Raw genomic sequence first — 23838 nt, 5'->3', positions numbered from 1 at the left:
GCCTTTGAAGATCCTCCAGGTTTTCTGCTATCATTGCAATATCGTCGGCCAGGCGAAGCATTATGCTCTTCTCCATTGATCCTAATTCTGTTTATTCCGATGTCTTGTGCTTCTCTTATTGCCTCCTCTAGGTACATGTTGAACCATGCAGGTGAGAGGGTGCGTCCTTGTCTAACTCCTTTGTTAATTTGAGCATCTATATGGTCACTTGCTTCTTGTTTAACTGATAGATTATTCTCCTGTCATTGCAATCTATTCCAAGTTTTTCCAGCAGTCCAAACATCTTATTCCATTCCACATTGTCGAAGGCTTTCTCCAAGTCGAGGGATGCCACGTACAGATGCTTGTTCACATGTATTGTTTTATCTATCATGATTCTCAGATTGATATGGCTTCCCTGGTTCCTCTGTTCTTCCTAAAGCCAAATTGGTTTTCCGATAGGTTATCTTCAACATTCCTTTCCATTCTTCGACTTGTAATTTGCGCAAATATTTTTGATGCATGAGACACAAGGCTCAAGGCTCGGTGTTCCTCACATTTCTCTGTTCTCCTCTACTTTGATATCGCAGTAATCACACTCCTTTGAAAGTCTACAGGAATAAGTCTTTGTAGCTATCTTTGATTATTCCATACGGACTGTCCTTGGTCTTGTTTCCGAGTGCCTTAAAGATGTCTCCGTCGATTTTGTCTTCTACAGGAGCTTTGTTTTTCTTAAGATCTTTTACTGCTCTATCGAATTCGCTCCTCAGTATGTTTGGGCCCTGGTTTTGGTCATCCGTTTCACTCTCGTCCTTCATCAGGTTTCCTTCCAGCGGCCTCAAACGTTGGTAGAGCTCTTCCACGCATTTCTTCCATCAATTGAAAATATCTTCACCTTCTATAAGTACATTTCAATTTATATCCCTGACGTCGTTGCTTTTCATTTTCCTTTCTCCGAAATGTTTCTTTACCAGTTTTTATGCTGCGTAAGTATTCCCCTTCATATTTTCGTTGATTTCCTTACAGCAGCCTTCTATCCAATTCTCCCTAGTCTTTTTGCATTCTCGGTTGTCTTGGTTCTTAAGCTTCTTGTAGAGCCTTTCCACATCATCATTCCTGGCGTTCTTGTATTTTCTTCTTTCTTCTCTTAGTGCCCATATCTCCGTCACGATCCATGGTTTCTTCCTGTCGACTCCCTTTCTCACCAGATGCTCTTCTGCAACTAATGCGATTGCCCTCTTCAGTTCATCCCATCTCTGCTCGGTGCTCCTTTCTCCTTCATCAACTAGTTTACTGTCAATGACCGTGGAAAATCTTTTTCTGTTGTCTTTTTCCGCCAACAATGTTGAGCCCCACCTTGGCTCTTGTTTGCCTTCTTTATTTTCTAGCAGCGAAGTTGGCTCGCCATGATTACTGGGTTGTGATCGCTACTCACGTCTGCACCGAGGTAACTCTTGCACTGCTTCACCTGGTTCTTGTATCTCCTTCTTACTGGTATGTAGTCTATTTGGTATCTTGCGATATCCCCTGTCATCTATCATGTGTACCTCCTTCGTCGATGTTGTTCAAAGAGGGTGTTAGCTAATACCATATTCTTCTCATTACAGAACTCAACTAGACTTTTCCCTTTGGCGCTCCGTTTTCCCATCCCGAAATTTCCGACGCTTCGTCCTTTTTTACCTTCTCCTACGACTGCGTTTCATTCTCCAATATGATGCGATTTTCTTTCCCCTTCACCTGCCTGAGGACCTCTTCCATTTGCTCGTACACTTCTCCTATTTCTTCTTCCGTATGGCTAGATGTCGGCATGTATACTTACATGATCGCGGTGTACGTGGGCTCTCCTTCCAGCTTCTCTCGTTGACTTCTCTCAGACTTCATCAGACTTCTCTCGTTGTACGGCAATATTGCCTTTACTTCTCTGCCCCATTCTTTCTTTAGTATGATGCCAACGCCTGCGATCCTCCGGTCGACTCCCGAGTATGTATATAACTCGACATCCGTAGTTCCAGTAGTCATCTGCTCCTGTCCATTTGATCTCGCTAACTCCCAGGATGTCTACATATACCCAGCCTCTCCATTGCACAATACTCATTAATAACAAAATCAAGCCCAAGTTCCCGAATATTTTTAATTTAAGACTTAAATTTTAAGGCTTTTATTTCCATTTTTTATTTAAAATTTATAACGTTGCAATTAGGCAATTGTAACGGTGGCAACGGTAAATTCTGGTCCAAGGTCCCTCTTACAATACACATACTACATACATACACATGAAGAACAGATATGAGACAAAATGATCTAAAATACAATGACACTTAAAGATTACCAACCGCACCTTTACCGTCACCCATGCGCTAGGTTCACATCATACATACGAGGGTCATCCGGAAAGTAGTACCCGTTCGTGAATTAAAGACACAAAAGTAAATATTAACAAACATAAAAAATTTTATTTGAAAGAGGATACTTTAAACTACTTCTCAACATAATCTCCAAGCAAATTAAGGCATTTGTCATAACGTGTGACAAGTTTCTGTATTCCTGCTGCATAGTCCTTCGCCGCCAGCTCATTGAGATACGCGAGGGACCCATCTTGCACAAATTTTTGCATAATGCAGATGGTGTTTAACAATTTCATGAACAATTGTTCGAGAAACATTGGGAAAATGCTCACAGATGTCATCAATTGTGACGCGCCGATCGTTCCTCACGAATTCGTCAACTGAGCTCACCAGTTGGTCTGTAATGACAGACGGTCTCCCCGAACGCTCATCGTCGTGTGTGTTCCCCCTCCCCATGTTGAAGTTGCGACACCACCGCCGAACAGACGACTCGTCCATTACATTGTCTCCATACACCTCCTTTAATTGGCGATGAATATCACATGGGCGAACGTTTCTTGCATTGAGGAATTTAATCACTGCCCTCACTTCACAACTGGCGGCGTTCTCAATTTTTTTAAACATTGTAAACAATCACAGAAACAACACAGGCAATGCTAGCGTCACGCAACTTGGCTCAGAGAAGGCAGACAAGCCACTGAAGCTATCTGACCTCGTCCAGCGGCTACTCGCGTCGTCAGCACTTCATGCGGCACGAACGGGTACTACTTTCCGGATGACCCTCGTACACCGCACCGTCCATCGCCACACTCCGTCAATAATCACGCACTCTTCAATTTCATATGCAGTTCATAATCACGCACAGTTAACACACCATTCACTTTTGCAATACAACTTCTCACGCCGTCCAAATTACGTACAAAACAATATTTTAATTAATACAATAGTATAATAATCACTGATCGATGAAGTTTATCGCCCAGTGGCTGCTTTACACTTATTCTTAAAACTCCTAAAATTGGATGGAATGGGCCTCCAGTCAGCTGGTTCCAATCAACAATAGTTCTGTATAAAAAAGAGTATTTTTTATAATTTGTTTTTTTAATTTGGTCGTTTTTTCCCTTAAAGTTTGGTTTTTCTATCTCTTTCCATAAATCTTCCCACGCCTTTTCATTTTTAACAATTCTATACATCGCCCCTAACCTTTTTCTTCTATTTTTCAAACTCTCTCATTTCAGTATATCCAGCATTTCCGTGACACTCTCTGTTCTGTTGCACCTTCCGCGTATATATCTTGCTGTCTTTCTTTGAACTTTTTCTATCTTTTTAATATGTCCCACCTCATACGGATCCCATTCTTTGGACGAGAATTCTAGGATAGGGCTAACCTTATGTGCTTTTTCTTTTGCGGCTAAGCTACTTCCTTTTACATTTCTTATTACCCAATGAAGTAATTCAAATGCCTTCCGTGTCATATTATCTACTTGGGCTCCCCACGCGAGATCATTAGTTAAATAAAGCTTAAATATTTGCTATGACGGCTACATGGTATTCTTTCTCCAAAGGGGGTGTAAATATCCTTTTGCGCATTCTTTCTATTTGAAAAATTTATATGCTTACCCTTACTAACATTCATGCCCATATTATTATTTGTAACTCGGTCACTCAGGCGATCAATGTTATTTGGTAGTATTACGCGGTCATTTACATGTTCTACCCGTCTGTATGTAGTAGTAGTAGTATTAGGGGAGGCGACCGACAGCTGAGGTCATTTGCGCCATTAGGGATGGACAGGAAAGGATGAAGGGTGGAGAGAAACCCGGCGTCGACATTAGCCTACTCTTTACGAAAGACGCCAAGGGGTCCACAGCTTAACGTCCCATCCGACGGACGGCGTACTCACTCAAAGTGCCCTCCACAAAGCACCTCAAGTAGGGATTGAGATACCACTGAAAAATATTCAACACCGCCGGGATTTGAACCCGGGCCTTCTGGGGGAAGCCAGTACGTTAGCCCCCGCACCATCTCGATCCCCCCGTCTGTATATAAAGCAATCATCAGCAAAGAGTCTTATTAGGGAATATAAATTGTTTGGTAGATCATTTATGTGAATTAGAAAATGTAATGGCCGTAGAACACTACTTTGTGGAACTCCTGCTATAACGTTCACCTCTTTTGAAAATGCATCCCCTATTTTTACTTTTTAAATTATGCCTATAAGAAAAATGTTTATCTATTGCTTTACCTTCAAATCCAATGGTAACGAGTACAACTTTAACAATTATCTATTGTGAGGCACTCGGTTGAAAGCAGCCGAAAAATCAACGATTACTGCATCAACGTCCTTTGCTTCATCTATTGCGTCGCCGATATACGAGTATAGGCTTAATCTCAAAAGCTGCGTCTCACAGGAGTATTCCGTTCTAAACCCATGTTGGTGTTTGAATAGCCATCTATCTCTTGGCCGCCATTCCCGAATTTAGTCAAATACACCAAAATTATGCCTAACATTTAGAGGCATTATACATACTAGTATAGTATAGTATAGCATACTAGTATACGGAAATTTGCGGATACGAGTGTTTTTGTATATTAGCTAGCAATTATTCAAATGTATGTATGAGCTAATATTCCTGCATGTACGGCTGGTGACCAAATAACCCCAAAACTCGCCCCTGCGGCGGCTTGCAAGCTGTTGCGTAGAGGTTGACGAATTAATTTCCAACTCTGCTACAATTTGTGGTTCCATATCTTACATTCCCCTATTTCGATGGAGTCTGAGTTACCGATAGCAGGTAATCTACTAAATTATTTGCAATTTTACCAGCAGAGTGGGTATATCAGGACAAACCTCATGCTGCCAGGACAGTTGTCATCATCAACGTCCATAACCATTCGTGGTGGGTTACTAACCTTCTCTGTATTCGTAAAGCCGAACTTTGTGACCTCTTTTGGCAAAGAAGCATGCACTCAAGGCCCCCACCTGAAACAAGCAAAACACAACATAAGCACATTTGATAGTATCGTTAATTTTCCACATTTTAAACCATACTGAAATACGAAGAATTCAAAATTATGCAAACACAAAGTTAGTCGAGTAGAGGAAAAGTGTATTAGGGAAATAGGATTGGAAAATACAAATAGACGTCCGAATAAAACGATCATAATGGACTGAATATTTAATGAGGTCAATGTGGTGTCATTAGACGCACCGGGGAGGGATCGACCGAACTGATACGGTAACATATTTCCATGTTCCTGTAGGGATGAGATAACCTGTCCATGATCCTGTTTGAAAGAGAGTCTTCGAGAGGCATTTGAGTTCTCATCTCCAGAAATGAAATATAAGTTGCCCTCGGCGCACCAGTGGATGTCTTGAATGCCATAGTGGTCTGATGTTCCAAAAAACAAAGCATTTACGTGCGAGCGAATACAAGCATATACAAGGCTAATACCGTCAGCGCAAAGAGAAAAATCTACGCTGCTCCTTTACAAATAGTCCTCGTCGTCAATTTTCTGATCATGCCTATCGCAGCAATCTACCTGAAGGTTGGTTTGAGAGAAGAGGGCAATATCGTACGAGCACTAAGATGATGTGACCATGAACGTACCAAAATGTAAATTTAAGCTTCAAATTCGGTGTTTCTTCTATGGGATAAAGCTTACGAAATAGACAGCTTCAATGACAATTAGGGAATTGAAGATTAGCCTGCTGATTTTCATCAGAGATACATAGAACCAAATCCAAGCTATTTTATGGGTGATCTTACGTCCTCGAAAGAAAAGTTAATTATTATAATGAAAATATATCTTTCATTTATTCATATAATAATCAGTGGCGAAGGGGTAACATCCTCGCCTAACAACCTAGAGATAAGGAGTATGATTACCGCATAGGTGATTGTCCACCCAGGGTTTGGAGGGGATCGGGATGGTGCGGTGGCTCTCGACTTACCACCGTGAGGGTCCGGGTTTGGATCCCGGAGAAGGCAGATTTTTTTCAGTGTTCTCCCGATTCCTAGTTGAGGTGCTATGTGGAGGGCACTTTGAGTGAGTATGACGTCAGTCGGATGGGACGTTAAACTGCGGACCCCTTGGCGCCTTTCGACAAGAATAGGCTAATGCCGACACCGCGTTTTTTTCCACCACTCCTTTCCCATCCATCCATCCCTAATGGCACAAACGACCTTAGCTTTCGGCCGCCTACCATAAACATTACTACTACCAAGGGTTTGGATGTTTGTGGTTGTCCTTCTTGTTATCTCATGTTTAAAGTCTAATGTACACGGCCGGAATTTAGCTGTTTTCGGATTAGCACTTGGTAAACAAATGACTCTATAGCCTAAAGACAAAAATTATTTACAACATAATCGACGCCAGCTTCTTTCTCAGTACCCCGTACGGTTTCCTCAAAATATCGCATGAAATTGCCGGTATATCCCGCGTTAGACCATTACCGACCTTTTTAATAGACCATGTTATTTTGAGTGAATGGAGTCAATTAATTACCTCCCAGGTAAGAAAAGTCCACTATTTGACAATAAAAGTTATATATATTCTATTGTTTCAGGCTTCACTTCGTGGAAGTAATTGATATCCATTATTGAAATAGAAAGAAAGACTCGTACTTTTCCACAGATTTTATTATACGGCACGACGCGTTTCACCGACTTGCGGCATCATCAGGTACAAATTTGCAAAACAGACAGAGCAAGCATATATACCCTCAGGACAGAGTGGGGGCGGGGAGGGTTGGAAGGATTTGAGGGGGGTGGGGGCTCGCAGGTGCGTTGATGGATTGTTTTGACCATTTCCAGGCTAATTTCTCGGAGAGGAGTGGGGAGGGGTATGGGAATAATTGCTCATTACAAAGTGTCGTGTTGGGGTTCACCAAGTGCCTTCTAATCTCTAATTGCTCGAGAGCGTCCATTTTTAATCCTTTTGGGAGTGTGTGTAATATCTCTGGGACAAAGTCACTGCTGTGGTTGAATTCTAGTAAATGCTTGGCGAAGAGAGAGTTGTTATTCTGATTTTTGTGACACCTAGCGTGTTCCTTGACTCGTAACTTGATATTCCTGCCGGTCTGACCGCAATAAACGCTGTTGCAATCCTCGCATTTCAGTTTATAAATGCCTGATTTGAGAAGGCTATCCTGGGTGTCTCTTCCATTGGCTAGAAGTTTGGAGAGGGTTATGGGTGAGTAGAAGGCTGCTTTGAGTGAGGTGGGTAGGCAGTTGGAAATCCTATATGAAAGATCTCCCAGAAACGGGATCGAGCACCACTTAAAATCTTTAGATACTGCGGGCTGAGATACGAAAATGCTTTTTATGGCCATTGCTTTTTGTTTTTTCCGTAGTAATGTGTCAACTAGTTTGGGGTTGAAACCATTGTTGGTAGCTATATTAGTGATATTCACGAGTTCAATTTTGAAGTTTTTGGGGGAAAGGGGGATGTGTAGGAGGCGGTGGATCATGGAGTGGAGGGCTGCGTGTTTGTGAGAAAAGTGGTGTGCGGAATCATTAGAAATTATATGGTCTGTATATGTGGGTTTCCTATAAATTGCAAATTCGTGTCTATTATCCCTAATTGTGATCATTTGGTTCGATTCCCAAGCGGCGAACTTCTTTGCTGAGGGATTTGAAGAAACTGGAGCAGCGCTATGAAAATGCTTAGACGTGAACGGCGATAATGTAGAAATGTGAAATAGGTTTGTAGAAAACTACTAAAATAGGGTTTGCAGGTGTAGGACATGCAGGGTATTGCATGTGAGAAAACATTGTTTAAAATAACGGTAAGAAATGAGTCAAATGAAAAAACAGGAGCGACAAACACGAAAATAATTACTATGTCACGTGCGATAACGTTGAGGGAGGAGGAGAATAGGCAATGGTAGGAAACGCAAAATGGCGCTCGGAAGAAGATTATTCGCAATGGTGCAAGCCCAAGAGTCACGCGGCATCATGCGAGAATGATAGAATCACAAGCAGCCATAGGGAGGAAGAAATAGATAGCATAGAAGATCAGTTTAACGAATGACTGCGAATGTGCGTGGAAGAAAACACTTGAGGGGGCGATGTGGGATTGGAAGGCGGTGGCAGGCGAAGGGAGGGGCGGGAGAGAGTGCGGACGGCTTAAGAGCGGAAAACAGGGAGATATGCTAGAGAAATATCTTAATTATGGTTCAAACAAATGGCTAAAACAGCACCCTAGATGTAGGTACAAATGGAAAATCCAGAATATAAGTACCAATTTGATACGATGCATATTATGGTGAGCATACATTTAAGAATGGTGTGATATACTCACATTTCCTGTGAGGAGATGCGGATTCGGATATAATACTCGTATTTGCGCTCATGAAATTTAATATTAGCCTTAAGAGAATGAGCATGAGAGAATGGACTCTAGAAGACTTAACTAGGGGAAAGAGGTAGGAGTCCTGAGGGATGATGAAGGGCACGGAAGAGAAGAGATGGAAATATCTCAAACAGCGAATAAAGATAGCGGCACGCAAAATAATTAAAATCTTGGATCACGGAATATATGATCATTAAAATGGCTGAAAGAAGAAGATGGAAGAACGCGGAAACAGAATTAGGGAGAAGAATGTACAGAGAGTTAAACAATAAGCTGAGGCGAGCAACTCACAGGGCAAAGGGAACGTGGTGGAGAGAACATTGCAAGGATAGGGGAAGGTTACGGAGATATTGTGAAATGGCAGTGCTAACTAGTATGAAGGAAGGCTGATCTCCCGGGTCCCATTTGTAGACAGGAAATGACTCTTTTTGGGGAGCGAGGTGAGGGTTAATCCTTTCCCAGAGGAGAGGAAGATGGAAAATGGTTGCATCACGAAGAGCAGGGCATCTTAAGTTTGGCAAATCACAGTTTCTCCCAAGTCGTCGTCCTCGAATATTTTGCTCGGCGTATCTCGGGCCCCAACCTCCTCCCCACACTCCTCCTTCCCGCTCCCCCTCCCTTGCTCCTTCCCTATCCCAACAGTCCGCTTTCCCCTGCACCCACCAACTCCCAAACATTCCCCCCCCCCACACACCACACACCATGCCCCTCGCCCCGACCGCAACGCGGGACACTTCAACCCCCCTCAAATCACACCTGAATGCAAAGTTCCCCAAAGCTGGCTTATCAAGGTGAAACCGGTAGCCGCGTTTCAATAAAACTATGATAAAACATGAAGGCCTTCCCTTCGACGGATGATATTTTTTCACGCAGGTAGGCCCAAACCGGTTGGCTCCGACGCTGCTTGCCCAAGCTACGAAAGTTCTTGCCCCGCCGCCCCTGTGTTTCACACAAGAAAGCGTTTGTGCCTGTGAAAGTGGTTTAAGGGCACTGCTCTACGAAACAAATGACATACTTACAAATGAAGGCTATGAACAGTAGCGCTGTACGCATTATATGTGCTTAAATAAAGCAAGGTCATTTTTGGATTTGTTTGGGTCATTTTCCAAATGTAATGATCCGAAAGGAAAATTATAAAAGACCTGTGAGATCAAAAAAATTCGCATGCATATTTCTAGTCACTATCATTAATATGTAAGTATCAAACAGACATATTTTACTCCAGAGAGGGCGCATTTAAGTTTTACGCTAGAAAGGCGTTTATTTCAGTTTGACGAAAGCATTATTCACTACGATTACTGATCAGTTCATATCCGTGCATTCGACGTAAACGCACATCACCTTTAAATACTTATTTGTTATTTTATTGGTATCAGAATACATACAGCTAAGTGGAACAAACTTTTATCAACTCTTATAGGTTAACAAACGCTTGAATGATTCTAAAACAACAGATTCATTAACGACAAATTCAAAGAAACTGCGGGAGATCCCACCGCAGTCACTTTTAGCGGAGTCATCTGCTAATGCGCAAAACAATGCTACCATTTCCAACCGTGAAAATAAATCACCTTGACCTGTATTCGACCCTGGATCCCTCGATGTCCCAAAGGTTAAAATATCAGAGTGTATGAGAACACGTCGGTAGCTCAACTGGCTAAAACACTCGGTCGGACATCCGAGGGATCCGGGTTCGAATCACGGTCGGGGCAAATTAATTTTACGCTTTGAAATTGTTGCAGTGTTCGTTAGTACGTGTTTACATAATGTTTTGTCGGTGATCTAGAATAAATAAGCTACTTTCCATGCATAATTATTCAATAATGAACCTTAAATAAGATAAGATTCCTCCTGAAACCCCCAACCGACACACGGTAAGGAAACTTAAAGAAATGGCACACCCCACATGTCCCAAAAAACTTTCGTTTTTGAAGGACGGCCCTCAGATAGTCGGATAGGGAGGGAAGAGGGTGGATATATATTGAGAATAATCCTCCCTTCATGAGTGCGATTGAATGTAATATTGTGCAAGTAAAAGTCTTGACCACCCTCATACACCTAACCTAACTTATGGTTCACGGAAACTGACGGCAATAAACAGATCGTTGAAGTTTCAGCTCCCCAAAAGGAGCCAACTATGAGCTCGCCACGCCACCGCGTAGCTTTGGTCACGTCGGCCGGCCTCATGCCCTTGATCCTTAAATGGAGCTTCTTGACATCGTCCGAAGAGTTCTCCGAGCGCTCGGATTCTCATCTGAACTCAAATTAGTACACTGCATCTCAGAGTCGCAATTAGGAGGATATTTCCAATTTTCCCATTCCGTAAGTTGAGTCCGACACCCCCGACTCGTGAGCTCTTATGTAGTCGATGAGAATTTCTGAGCCCTTTCTTTGTCCCACAACGACTATCTAAACCGCATCCTTTCACCAGTGAGGAAAGAGCTCGCATCGCGAGAAGTCTTAAGACGATTGAAGTTCAGGGTCAATGGCTTAATTTTTCTTCCCACCTTGACCGTCACAATTCTCGAAAAGTGGCCACAAAATCAATCAGCCAGGGCTTAGTGGGGGATACTCATTAGGCGGATTTGCCCAGGTTCCTCCCGATGGGTAAGTAGCCTAACGCTCTGCTCACTACTCCGCACGCAGAGTATTGGTCATGATGGCGCGGAATCCAGCCATGCTCTTGAGCAAGTGATAAGGAAATGCGATAAGTCCTTCTGCCTTCTTGTGCCCTCAGGGCTGCTCGACTCAAAACGCATGTGCGCGTATCTATGAAGGCGGCAGCACTTGCGGGGGTGAGGCAGCGCTTGCGGGGGTGCGGCAGCGCTTGCGGGGGGGGGTGTCAAGCGCGCTGACCTGCTCGTGGCAATCACTCTCTCCCCCGCTATCAACACCACCACAGGACCTTCAACCGCCTTCACACTCATCTCATTTTTTCTCTCAACTTTTCGTATCGTAATCAGAGTGAGAACCATAAATAATAATTAATGTAAATTTCCATGATAAGTTTGAAATCTGGCTAACTATACCACTACCACTCGAGGACAGGGCATGCGTTTGTTTGGTTTCTGCTGGCGGCCGTACGTCAAGTCTCTCATCAAACTAGGGACCGGGCCATCCGGAAGAAATCAATTAATCTATCCTTGCCTACCTCGCCATTAGAAAATGTATGCGCGTGCTGCTAATGAAAGCACATCCAAATACTCGCCTCTTACTATTCTTGACTAAACGTACATATTTCGAGCAGGTAATCATTTTTCCTACGAATGGATGCGCACATACTGAGGCGGGCAGACGTCAGTTCATCTTAGGTGCTGGAAAAGGTTCCATCGCAAAGTATTTTAAATCAATTACATTTATTAAACGCCAAAAAATAATGAAAACACTACAAAAACGGAATCGCCTTCCTTCTTTTGGGTAGCTGCCATCTTTCGTCGGTTTAACGAAGCCTCGGCATCGAGCAATGTCGTGTCCTTCAGCAAACGTCTCTGGATTACTTTCAGTGAAAATTAGTACGTATTGAGTGGGTTTAAGGTAACAAAATCACATGCGCCATATCTACATGTTAAATAAAGCATCTTAAATTACTAATAATCACTACGTGTATTTCAGATCTCAGCAGCTATCTTAAATTATTACTGATAATCCGCTTGACACCAAAAATGTAATACACGTTCTCTTTTCAGACGGCTTCAATCTACGAGGGTCATCCGGAAAGTAGTACCCGTTCGTGCCGCATGAAGTGCTGACGACGCGAGTAGCCGCTGGACGAGGTCAGATAGCTTCAGTGGCTTGTCTGCCTTCTCTGAGCCAAGTTGCGTGACGCTAGCATTGCCTGTGTTGTTTCTGTGATTGTTTACAATGTTTAAAAAAATTGAGAACGCCGCCAGTTGTGAAGTGAGGGCAGTGATTAAATTCCTCAATGCAAGAAACGTTCGCCCATGTGATATTCATCGCCAATTAAAGGAGGTGTATGGAGACAATGTAATGGACGAGTCGTCTGTTCGGCGGTGGTGTCGCAACTTCAACATGGGGAGGGGGAACACACTCGACGATGAGCGTTCGGAGAGACCGTCTGTCATTACAGACCAACTGGTGAGCTCAGTTGACGAATTCGTGAGGAACGATCGGCGCGTCACAATTGATGACATCTGTGAGCATTTTCCCAATGTTTCTCGAACAATTGTTCATGAAATTGTTAAACACCATCTGCATTATGCAAAAATTTGTGCAAGATGGGTCCCTCGCGTATCTCAATGAGCTGGCGGCGAAGGACTATGCAGCAGGAATACAGAAACTTGTCACACGTTATGACAAATGCCTTAATTTGCTTGGAGATTATGTTGAGAAGTAGTTTAAAGTATCCTCTTTCAAATAAAATTTTTTATGTTTGTTAATATTTACTTTTGTGTCTTTATTTCACGAACGGGTACTACTTTCCGGATGACCCTCGTATATAACCGAATACCGTTGACATACGTACATGTCAGCACACACAAGCTATTCAAAAAACTATTACGGAAGTTCTGCCGCATTTATATCAGCAAATACGTACTTATCGAATCTGTGCCTGAATACACGTTTCACACTGTGATGGCATTTAAAACGTCGGTCACTGGATTGTTTAATTCGTATCCTTCAACTAAATCTGATAATTAACGATTATGGGTTTAATATTCTGTATTTTGATAGGATGAGGATTGTTGAAATGAGGCAACTTGAGGATAAATGAAGTCATAATAAATGTCCCTCATGTTATTGGAAATTTTTAAATAGATTTACGAAAAAAATACTGAATAATGTGAGGAATTCTAATTTGCCACGGAAAATATAATATCTAAATAATATAGCTATGAAAATGGACAAAACATCTTTGCGAGTTTCACTGAAATTCATTAAAACGACTGTCGACATCTTCAGATTCAAAATACAGGATTTTGGCCGTATACATAAATATACGTACGCATGGATGTTTTGGGAGGAGATTTGGGATATGAGAGAGTTGGGAGTGGGGAAGGGGGCTTCACCCTTCACCCATTCCCTCTCCCCCCCTTCCCTTGGATCAGTCACTAATCTCCTCTCCATCCCCTGACACTTCTCAAATGAAATACTCCTCTGAAGCCCTCGACCCTTCCATTCCCATCCAACCCATTCCCGCCCAATTCTCCAAAATCTCCTCCCACCACATCACTGTGTATATGTATAGTATATGCGGCAAAAATCCTACATTTTGTACCTGATGATACTGCTCGACAAAACCTTTCGTTTTAATACATTTCAGAGGAAATTACTAAGATTTATTTTCCAATTTCTCCGAGAATCCCTAAAAGTTGAGCCTAGTACCACAGGATTCAATATTTTAATTATTTTTTCGCAAACAGAAAGCGTCACATTATTAACAGTATTTTATAAAAAAATGGAAAACTGATGACAGAAAATGGATAACTCACTGTAGGTATTTTACATGTGCTTATGTTTCGATTAATGTTCCAATAATGCCAAGTACTGTGACAATAATATGCATATGAATCGCAGTAGAAGAAGTTTATACATTTTACTTTTGATTGCAAAATGTTCCTAACATTCCAAATTGTTCGTGGACGGCAATATTTACTCGGAAACGAGGTCCTGCACTCAATAATTAGGATGAATGGCAACCCTAACTATTAATTTACATACGTAGGTATTCCCTAAAGTTTTCGTAGTCGTTTGAGAATCATTGCCGGACCCTCAAGTGGTGATACAGGCCATTCAGAAGGCCCGAATTATTCTTTTCCGAGTGGGGAACGTGAGACGGCGTGATATAAGGGACGAGGAAGAAATGGGAGTAGGCAGCGGCGGGTGACTACAGCAAGAGATTTCGGTCACACGCCACACGTTCCGTTGTCACCATCTTACGTAACATAATGACATCGGATGTGGCCAGGACAACTCCAAGCTCCTTCCCCGAGACGTCTGCGTATTACGTAATGGCTCGACGTCACAGAGTCGCCGTAATACACTGACTACGCCGCTCGGCCTGCGAAGAAGTGCTCGAAACCTAGCTAAGTAATGTACATAGCGTATTCACGTGTATCCTGGCCGATGGCGCGTGCCATAAATATGCTGGGCCGGCATATCACGTGACATGCCGCATTACCCACAGACTAGAATACATTATCTCACATTATGGAGGAATCTCCCCGTTTAATGTTTGCCTCAACATATTCACACTACGTTTTCAATTTCAGTTCTGTTTGAATAACTTCCTTTATTCATAATTAATTGTAACCAATTCATGAACAAGCAATTCTGACCACTTGTATTATAATATGTTTTTCAAGGGAATTGACATTTTTTCTTCTGGTTTCAAGCGTGAGTGTGTTTTCCGTTTCTTTTTCCGGAAAACACTTAAGGTAATTATTTCCATTACAATATTTAGCAGAGAAAATAATTCTTTATTAATTGGTTATTCTCATTAAAACAAGGCTTTCGGTGCCGTAGCCGGAGTAAGTTTAAACTTTCACCCCGCCCCCATGGTACAAGTCGCTTCAAGGCTTTTCCTTCATATAAGTTGGCAGCAATAAAGCCTTCGCATAAAAAGATAATGGTATTTTAGGGCGCCGTTTTATGACGAAAGGTTTTTTAATTACTCAATTCACTGCGTCGAGAGGCTAATTCAACTGTTGGTCATAATGACCTACCGGGTTATCCCCAAATTGTGTTGCCACGCATGGACCTATGACTCATGAAATGGCGATGTCAGCTCGTCAGATCTCCGCTCCCGCCGCCCTTCCCGTTGACCCTGCCCGACTGCGGCGCGAATGATATCCTCAATCGATCCTCTGAGATGAAGATAGGCTCACATTCATAGTGCGCGCTCATGTACTCTTAATGCCCTTTTTAATGCCTTGCCTTCGAATCTCTCTCCAAACAATTGATAAACTGCTTGGAATTGTTATATTTATATCGCGGGAGATGGAGAGAGGAAATAAACATGTTTTAGGGCTAAGTGGGGTGAGATGGAAAGATTGCGGGGGTTACTGGAGCGACAGTTATAGAGTAATACACAGGGGAGGGAAAAAAATCGCACGACGGCGGCCATGGTTTTGAACATTAGGTTAGGAAAAAAAGTCTCAAACAGAGCAAGCGAGTGATAGAGTAGACTTAGTAGACTTTAAGTAAACCCATTGAAAATGGTCATTATGTAGGTCTACGACCCAACAGGCAATCATATGGAGAAAGAAATAGGCATGGTATGAGGGGATATAATTGCAGGTTTTCCTGGAGGGAAACATTTGATAGTGATGGGGGATTAAAACGGTGGGCGAAGGGAGAGATGGTAGTGAGGACCACGGCTTAGGAGAGCTTAGCGGGGTGGCAGCGGTAAGTTTCGGCACATTAAATGAAACAATCATGATGGACTTTTGGTTTAAACGCCGCGAAAGGCGTCGGAATATTTGAATGATTTTCGATTAGTCACCAAGACATATTTGCTAGAATATATTGTAGTCAGGCACAGATTTAGGAACAGCGTGATTAATTGGCGCAGTATTCCGGGAAATTATGCGGATTCAAATTAAAATTTAGTAATAAGGAAGTGTACCGTCAGATTCAAAGGGATAAAAAAGGGAAAATGGAGGAGGATGAGGAATGTAGAAGCAATAGCCGGGACGAAAAGGACAGAATACCAGGAGCCAGGGGAAAAATGTATGGGAGAGAACAGAGAGACGGGTACAGCAGAAGAAAGACGAAAGCGTGTCAAAAAAGGGACATCGAAAGCCGCTAACGAAACTATAGAAATAGTCATTCGAAAAAGGGCAAGAAAATTTATGATTAGACACGAAATAATTAGGAAGAAAGATGAGAAAAGAAATGAAAAAAATGTAAACACAGAACTAGGTAGATCGCAGTATAAAGAAATAACTTAAAACAAAGGTTAGGGAAAATAATAAGGCGAGAGAAACGTGGTGGAGGATGCAATGCGAGTCTTAGGAGAACGATGACAAGGAAAGGGAGATATGAGTGGGCGGAGCAGATAGATGAAAACATTTAAGGAAGTGCTTGACGTAGGGAAAATCCATGAACATTGATAATGATACGGCAGCGAAATTATTACTTGAATCAAGAAATATTTAAGAAAGATGGAAATAGTACATAGAATATCTGTAAGGCAAATATATTGGGTCAGCAAGTCAAGGCATAGAGAGAGAACATGACGTGGATGGGGATGGAATAGGTCAAGGCATGATTGATTGCGAGATAGAAGGGGAAATGAAATGACACAAAGAAGCGGGGATGTATAAAACCCCCACGGAACTACTTACGAGTTTCGGAAATCGTGGGCGGAAGAATTTTGACCGTTGCATTTATGAGGGAAGAAATTAGCTGGAAGATTTCAACAGATCAGTATTAGTTCCCGATCTTAAAATGGAAAGGCGACCGTATGTGAGGACTACATATAGAACAACTAGTTTGATTTCACACGCAATTCAATAGGCAATTGGGTTCATCCATGAGAAGATAATTGAGCATGCAGTAGTAAGGGATGATCAGCTTGAGTACAGGAGGATGAGAGGACAGATGATATCATAGCAGTAATGAGATCACAAATACAAAGGTACAACCAGGACGTATTTTTTTGTTTCGCAGATTTCGAGGAAGCGTTCAATAGAATACATTGGGATCAATTAATGAATGCATTTCAGCAGATACGAGTCCAGTGGAGGAACATGAGACTGATCCGCAACCTGTGCATGTCACGGACTATTCAGGTGCGTTTGACGGATAGAGGGTCGGAAAGGTCAGTGTTTGAAAGACAGAGTTGACCCTAATCATTTGGGCTGTCCAATGTATAAGAGGAGGACATGGCAAAAGAAGCATAGGAAGAACTGGAGGCAGGAATGAAATTAGGAGGGCAATTTATTAAATCAGATTTACGGGCAATCAAGATTTAGCCAGCCTGTCAGCCAAGGATTAAAAACCATTGCTGAGCGCATTAGAAAACCAGTGTCAGAGGTATGGGTTTTATAGATAGATAGATAGATAGTGGTCTTTATTTGGGCGAAATTTTTTTATTTATCAGTATAAACAAAGCAAAGGTTATAAGATTTTCCTGAAATAGGAAAGCTTAGTTGATTATTAAAATGGGAGTTCTTGCACTAGAGCAAGAGGAAAAGTTTACCTATGGTTTTGGGCAAATGTGATGAAATTAGGGATATTTGAAGAAGAATTGTGTTGAGCAAAGAAGCCTTCACCAGGAGGGAATGGATGACAATAACGTTGAGTAAGGGTGCTAAGAAAAAAATAATGAAAACTTTGATATAAAACGGAAAAATAGTATTTGAAGCAAAATGATAGGCGTGGATCGGAGGTTTTGAAATGAGGGTGTGGGGAGGAATGGAGAAGGTGAAGTGGACAGAAAGGGAGGCAGACAAAAAGTTAGGCATGTGGTGAGAGGGGATAGGACTGTGAGATGGAATTCAAAGTAAGCTGCAAAGGTGGAAGTGTGATCGACGAAAGAACGTCAAGGAAGTGATGTAGGAGGAAGAAAAGAATAAGCATGTTGGATGGAGCGAAGGAAGAATGCGGAATTGAATAAGGGCTTATTGAGTTTGCCTTTTGTTCGGAGAGGCCCAAGAAATACATCGTTGTTCAGCCTATCCAAAATCTTCATCAAACGACATCGCACGTGATAATAACAACAATTATCACAACAATTAAAATAATAAACTGGCCGATGCGCAAATTGGAGTCTCGGGCAATTACTACAAACGTTTAACGCCAACGAATTCACTAGATTCTGTAAACTCTCCAGCCCCTCCCTACCTAGCCATTTCTCATGGCCACATTTGGCGACATTTACGCTGTGCTGGGACTGCTCTTTAAATTGGCATGGTTTTGGTAGGAAGCGAAGGCATTCGATGTCATTACACTTTACTGCAAGGGTGCGGTGTTCTGGAGGCATCTTATGTAAAGCGTTATAACTAAATTGATTCAGTCAATGTCCATGAAAAGGATTTCAACTATCCTTTTCGCGAATCCTTCGATAAGCCCTTAGAAAATCAACGAGATAGTGCTCGTATTATTGAAAAAGGTTTGCTTTTAGTAAGACACATCCCTCAATAGAATGCTGCCAACGTTTCAGCTGTATATGTACATCGCGTGGTTTCATTTCCATAATCGATAGAAAAAACAATTTTTTGTTCATTTAGAAAACTAAAAAAGTGATTTCAATTGGGGATTTAGCACTTCCATTCAAAAGGTTGAACAACGACAGAGTTCAAAGCCGAGTTGGTTGAAGTCCATGGATCTTTGTTTGTTACTGTTCACCATTGGGTAAATGAGTTTAAACGTGGCCATACATCCACAAATGATGAACATCGTTTAGGACGTCCAGTGGAAGTAACTTCCTATTAATTGATTAAAAAAATCCGCAATATGGTTTTGAGTGGTCGAAGAATCAAAGTTCGCGAAATAGTTGAGATCACAGCCATGTCACTCGGTGCGTGCAGTGTTTGAATTTTGCACGACAAATTGGGTGTGAAAAAAAAACCCGGCAATATGGGTGCCGCGTTTGCCATCAGTGAGAGAATTAACGCAATCGTAGGGTCAATACGGAGGCTGATTTGGTGCTCTTCCGTCACAATCTTGAGGTATGGTAGCGTCAATACATTACTTTGGAGGTAACACGCAAAAAAGTATATACCTTCGTGGACAAGGGCATAGCCGAGACTGGATTTCTAACGGCGATCCGTCTCCAAAGAATGCGAATACGGAGACATCGGCCGACAAGGTGATGGCCGCGGTTGTCATGCACTCACGATCATTTCCATCGATTACTTGTAGAAACGACACACGATAAACGGAGAGCGTTATGTATTGTTAGTGCACTGGTTGAGCGAAGAAATCCAAGGAAAACATCCTCTTTTGGCAAAGAAAAAAATATCTCTTTCATCAGGACATGAGCTCACACCTGCGCTGTTTCGATGGCGAAAATTAGAGAATTAAAGTTCTAATTATTACAAAATCCATCTTATTCGCCAGATTTGGTACCAGTGATTTTTTTTATTTCCAAACTTCATCTACATCTACATAATACCCCGCAAGCCGCCGCAAGGGCGTGTGGCGGGGGGAACAACTTGCAACAATTGCTCGGCGGTAAACGATTCACGTCGAACGAGGAGGTCCTACAGGCCAGCACAGACACCTATTTTGAGGTTCTTCCGAAATCTTAATTTTTGGTAGACTTACAATGTTGGAGAAACCCTGGGAAAAATATATAAAGCTAAAAGGAATACTATATTGAAAGGTACAAAAATTATCCAAAATACCTTGTTTTTCTATTTTTCCTAAGAACTTATTGAACGACCCACGTTACGCCAGAGAACAGATGGTGCAAATGCTCACTAAACAAGTATTTTTTTTAAGTAAAGTTCATTTTCAGGGGATGTAATTGAACTGATCAGTAACCATAGTGAAAACCGCTTTCGTCAAACCAAAATCAGATTTTTTCTTTATATTTTCGATTAAAGGTTTCAAATTTAATATAATTCATCGCGCTGATAATGACGTATGGGGAAGGAGGGGGCGGATTTTGCGGATTTTTTTCCTGAAAGTTAAAAGGGTTTTTTTCCCTTCCTGTGGAAATTAAATTCAATGAATAGTGCAAATAGCTTTCAAGAAAATAAGCCATACAAGTCATTTAAATGTTTCCAAAGAGAGATATCGGAACAGTAGAAAAATATTTTTTAATTAATTTCATTCGCCAGAGATCAATTCAGCAGCGTCAGCTAAATATGTCGAGCAGTAACTCTCTCTCGTCCAAATGAGAATTGAAACCGCCTGCCGAAAACTCGGCGACTTATACATAACAACTGCCGTTGCCGCGACCACGCGCTCTCTGCACCTAAGGCCCAAAACTCCGGTTATAGCATTCTGCCTAATGCCTATTTAAGGTTTAGAGTCTCTAAATAAACTAAATTTACGTCTTACCCTGACATTAACAATGGAAGCTTGTTCCGAGCTTGTAAGAGAACAACTGATTACAGTAATCGGGAAATGTGTGTTGCGGTATCATTTTACTCTCGATTAGTTCCAAGAGCTGTATTTCATGTTCTCCACTGTTTTACTGAGGACTGGTGCGAGGAAAAATATATTCTCACCTCAGCCGGAAATCAACTTCACTCTACTCTATTGACTATCAGTGTAATGCGGAGATGGAACTCGCGACATTTGCAGAATAGCATTTAAAAAGTTAGGATTCATGAGAATGATACTTGGGATATGTGAGGACCTCGGTTACTTTCCGTTAGGTAGGGCCCACCTACAGATTACGCTGCGAGATCCTCACGAGGTAGGCTTAGTTTTAGAACTAGATATAGGTTAACGTAGAACAGCTACGTTTGTGAAAAGTTGTTATGGACAAGGTAGCAGTGCCACGACACTATTGGAAGAATTAGGATGGGAGAGACTAGTTGACCGTAGGTTGAAATAAAGGTGAAATTTACGGCGAAAATTTCAGGCCGGTCACTTATGTGAGGATGTTAAAGACAATAGAGACCCCGGACTTACTACGGTAGGTCAGATCACGTGTTCTTGCTAGATTAGAAAGAGTGGACTTGTTCATTCAGAAACTGTGTTATTCACCCCCACAGTTTAATCAGATATCCGTGGGCGGACAAATGTTTTCCGACCACGGACCACGGGAGTCAAAATAGTGTCAACTCTAGGAAAAAACAATGCAATTCAGTCCTCGGTTCCCCTACAAATCATGAGCGCAGACAGCAGCTTCAAAGTGCCCCACAGCCAATCCAATTTCTTTCTCGCATCTATTTCTCCAGGTTTCTACTCCCTACACCATATCCCGTCGGTTGGCATGGAGTACGAAGGAAGAGGCAGACAGCAATGCAAAATGAATTTCAATGACTCCGACGACTGGCACTCGCGAGTTGCGCGGGACGATAATACGGAAGAATGCTCGTAAGATGGTCGAGGGCTCACGAATCAATTTGCTAAAGGCAAATGGTTAAGGTTAGGGCTTGACAAGGAAAAAATTTCCACCCACGCACATTTCGTAAATTAGATGCATTCCTTCTAATTCCAAATGAAGTTTAAAAACGATTTATTCCAGTATTCAGTGTCTGCGCGGGGACTTTTTAGTACCACCACCCTCGGGACAGCGCCGTAGAGTAACTTCCCATTTTGGGGAACGGGATTGTGAGGTGGCTAATGCACTGCATTCCCACTCCGAGGGCCCTGGTTTGATTCCCAGATGTGGCAGGTTTTAAACAAGGTTACAATGAGCCCTGCTGGGGTGCCATGTGGAGAGTACTTTAAGTGGAGTGCACAGTCCGTCAGATGGATTCCAAATCCAAAGACTACTTGACGGCTTTTGTTAAGGATAGCCGACGCTTATCTTCGCCCTTCCTCCTTTCCCTGAAGATGCTCACCAAATTACCCCCCTATCAAGAAGAGCGAAAGTAACCTCAACAGTAAGTTGCCTCCCCTTAAAACTACTCCAAACTTCCCATTTCACCACTTAAATATTTGGATTAAAATCCCATTAAACGCGTGACGCTTGAACGAATATTTAGACCACAACCACCGGGGACATCTTACAAATTACCTGTCTCTCTAGTCAGATAAATTTCGATTAACGTGATGATTTTAAACGATAATTTGAACCGATATTAATGAAAAATAACACCCTTTGAGTTAAAAAAAGTTTTATATAGCACATATATACATATATTACCAGTCCACCATTGCAAATATTTTACGGATTCGGCCAATCGATGGTTATTTTGGTATGATTTCCACGCTCATTATTGACAATAATACTCAGCATTGAGGTAAGTTAGCGGGTCAAAGTCCTTGTAATACTGCCCAATAGCTCTGATGAAACACGAAGAGGAACACGGGATTCTTTTCATGCTTACCAGCCCTCCTCCAACAATGGTTACGGTGATTTTTCCGCCGTCCTGCTCCATCCTCGGAGATGCGTGCCGCCTCCGCCTACGTGTCCGCTCGCTGGTGAAACTAACCAGCGTCTGACACAGCGTCCTTCCTGTGGCAAGGCAAAGGCGACCCGCGCATGCGCAATGCCGACGTACGACCTCAGGGTCTCCGGATCGGAAGGTGAGAGTTACGTAAGAGGCGACGATATTCTACGGCGAGTGTGCGATAGTTGCTGTTTTGATCGCACTATTGGAAAATTCATCATTAATTGGGAGGGAAGTAGATTTAAATATTGGAAGTACTCATGGGAGTACTCTTGAGGGAGCCCCTGAATTGATGGAGGGAAAACTTAAGTGATGTAAGAGAAGGCCGATGTGACGGTGTCCGGTGAAGGGTTGGTGCGATCAAGTTCCCTGCCTTGAGACTCGAGGGAGCCGGCAGACAGACTTACGAGGGACCAAATGAATCATTAAAAAAATATATGTTTACGTAATGCCTCGTTATATAATGTTTTCCATGGGTAATTCCATTGGCATTTGAATTACATCCTTATTCGTAAAGCCAACAATCAATTTAATAGACACAATAAGATTCAAAGAAACTGCGGGGCATGCCTGGACAGCAACTTTTGACGGAGTCGTCCACTAATGGTCATTACAATGCAACAATCTCAATGTGTGAAAGGGAAAGCAAACGATTTTTGCCCTTTGATATTGCCGCATTGTAACCCCCGAAACAGTTTTAAAAGTAGTATGAAATAATGATGATGATTAAATCACATGATGTGAATATTAGACCATTTTAAGCCATTTAATCCAATTACTATTAGGACGTTTAGCCTTCTTCGAGAAAGACTAATTAAACTTTCTTAAATGTGAGTGTCCTTTTACGTGTTTTCTCTTCATATATTTGTGTTTTATTGTGCAGCCCAAGTGTTATCATTCTCGTGAGTGCTTCAAAATTATCGATATAATATGCATTTATGCATGTATATATATATATATATATATATATATATATATATATATATATATATATATACACACACACACACAAATGTATACGCAGGTGCCCAGAGTGCCTTGCCCAGTAATCGAAACCGGGCCCTCCGGTCAGTAGTCCAACGCTCTGCCCCTGTCGCGACCCACACCCACACACATATATCTATATATATTAAAGAAAGTCGTAAATCGTGTTAGTTACACTATTTATAACTCGA

The 23838-nt window shown here is 42.1% G+C and overlaps 1 protein-coding gene across 2 annotated transcripts in view; it reads right to left on the bottom strand.

Annotated features, from left to right (window-relative positions):
- Nucleotides 1–22863, bottom strand: part of cn (Kynurenine 3-monooxygenase cn) — a 39671-nt gene extending 16808 nt beyond the window's left edge. Inside the window, exons 1-2 of one of the 2 annotated variants that reach the window (XM_071582591.1) lie at nucleotides 22601–22863; nucleotides 5238–5307 (exon numbers count right to left, since the gene is read on the bottom strand). In XM_071582591.1, the coding sequence (XP_071438692.1) occupies nucleotides 5238–5307; nucleotides 22601–22651 (121 nt within the window). In that variant the 5' untranslated portion in view covers nucleotides 22652–22863. The remainder of the gene's footprint in view (nucleotides 1–5237; nucleotides 5308–22600) is intronic. The other variant, XM_071582590.1, reaches the window with a different exon arrangement.
- Nucleotides 22864–23838: the final 975 nt, after the last annotated feature.

Source organism: Hetaerina americana, unplaced genomic scaffold, assembly GCF_022747635.1.
Source record: "Hetaerina americana unplaced genomic scaffold, ioHetAmer1.1.p SCAF_12, whole genome shotgun sequence".
Lineage (NCBI taxonomy): Eukaryota > Metazoa > Arthropoda > Insecta > Odonata > Calopterygidae > Hetaerina > Hetaerina americana.
Note: the sequence above shows the minus strand (reverse complement) of the source record. Positions and strands in the feature narration are given on the sequence as shown.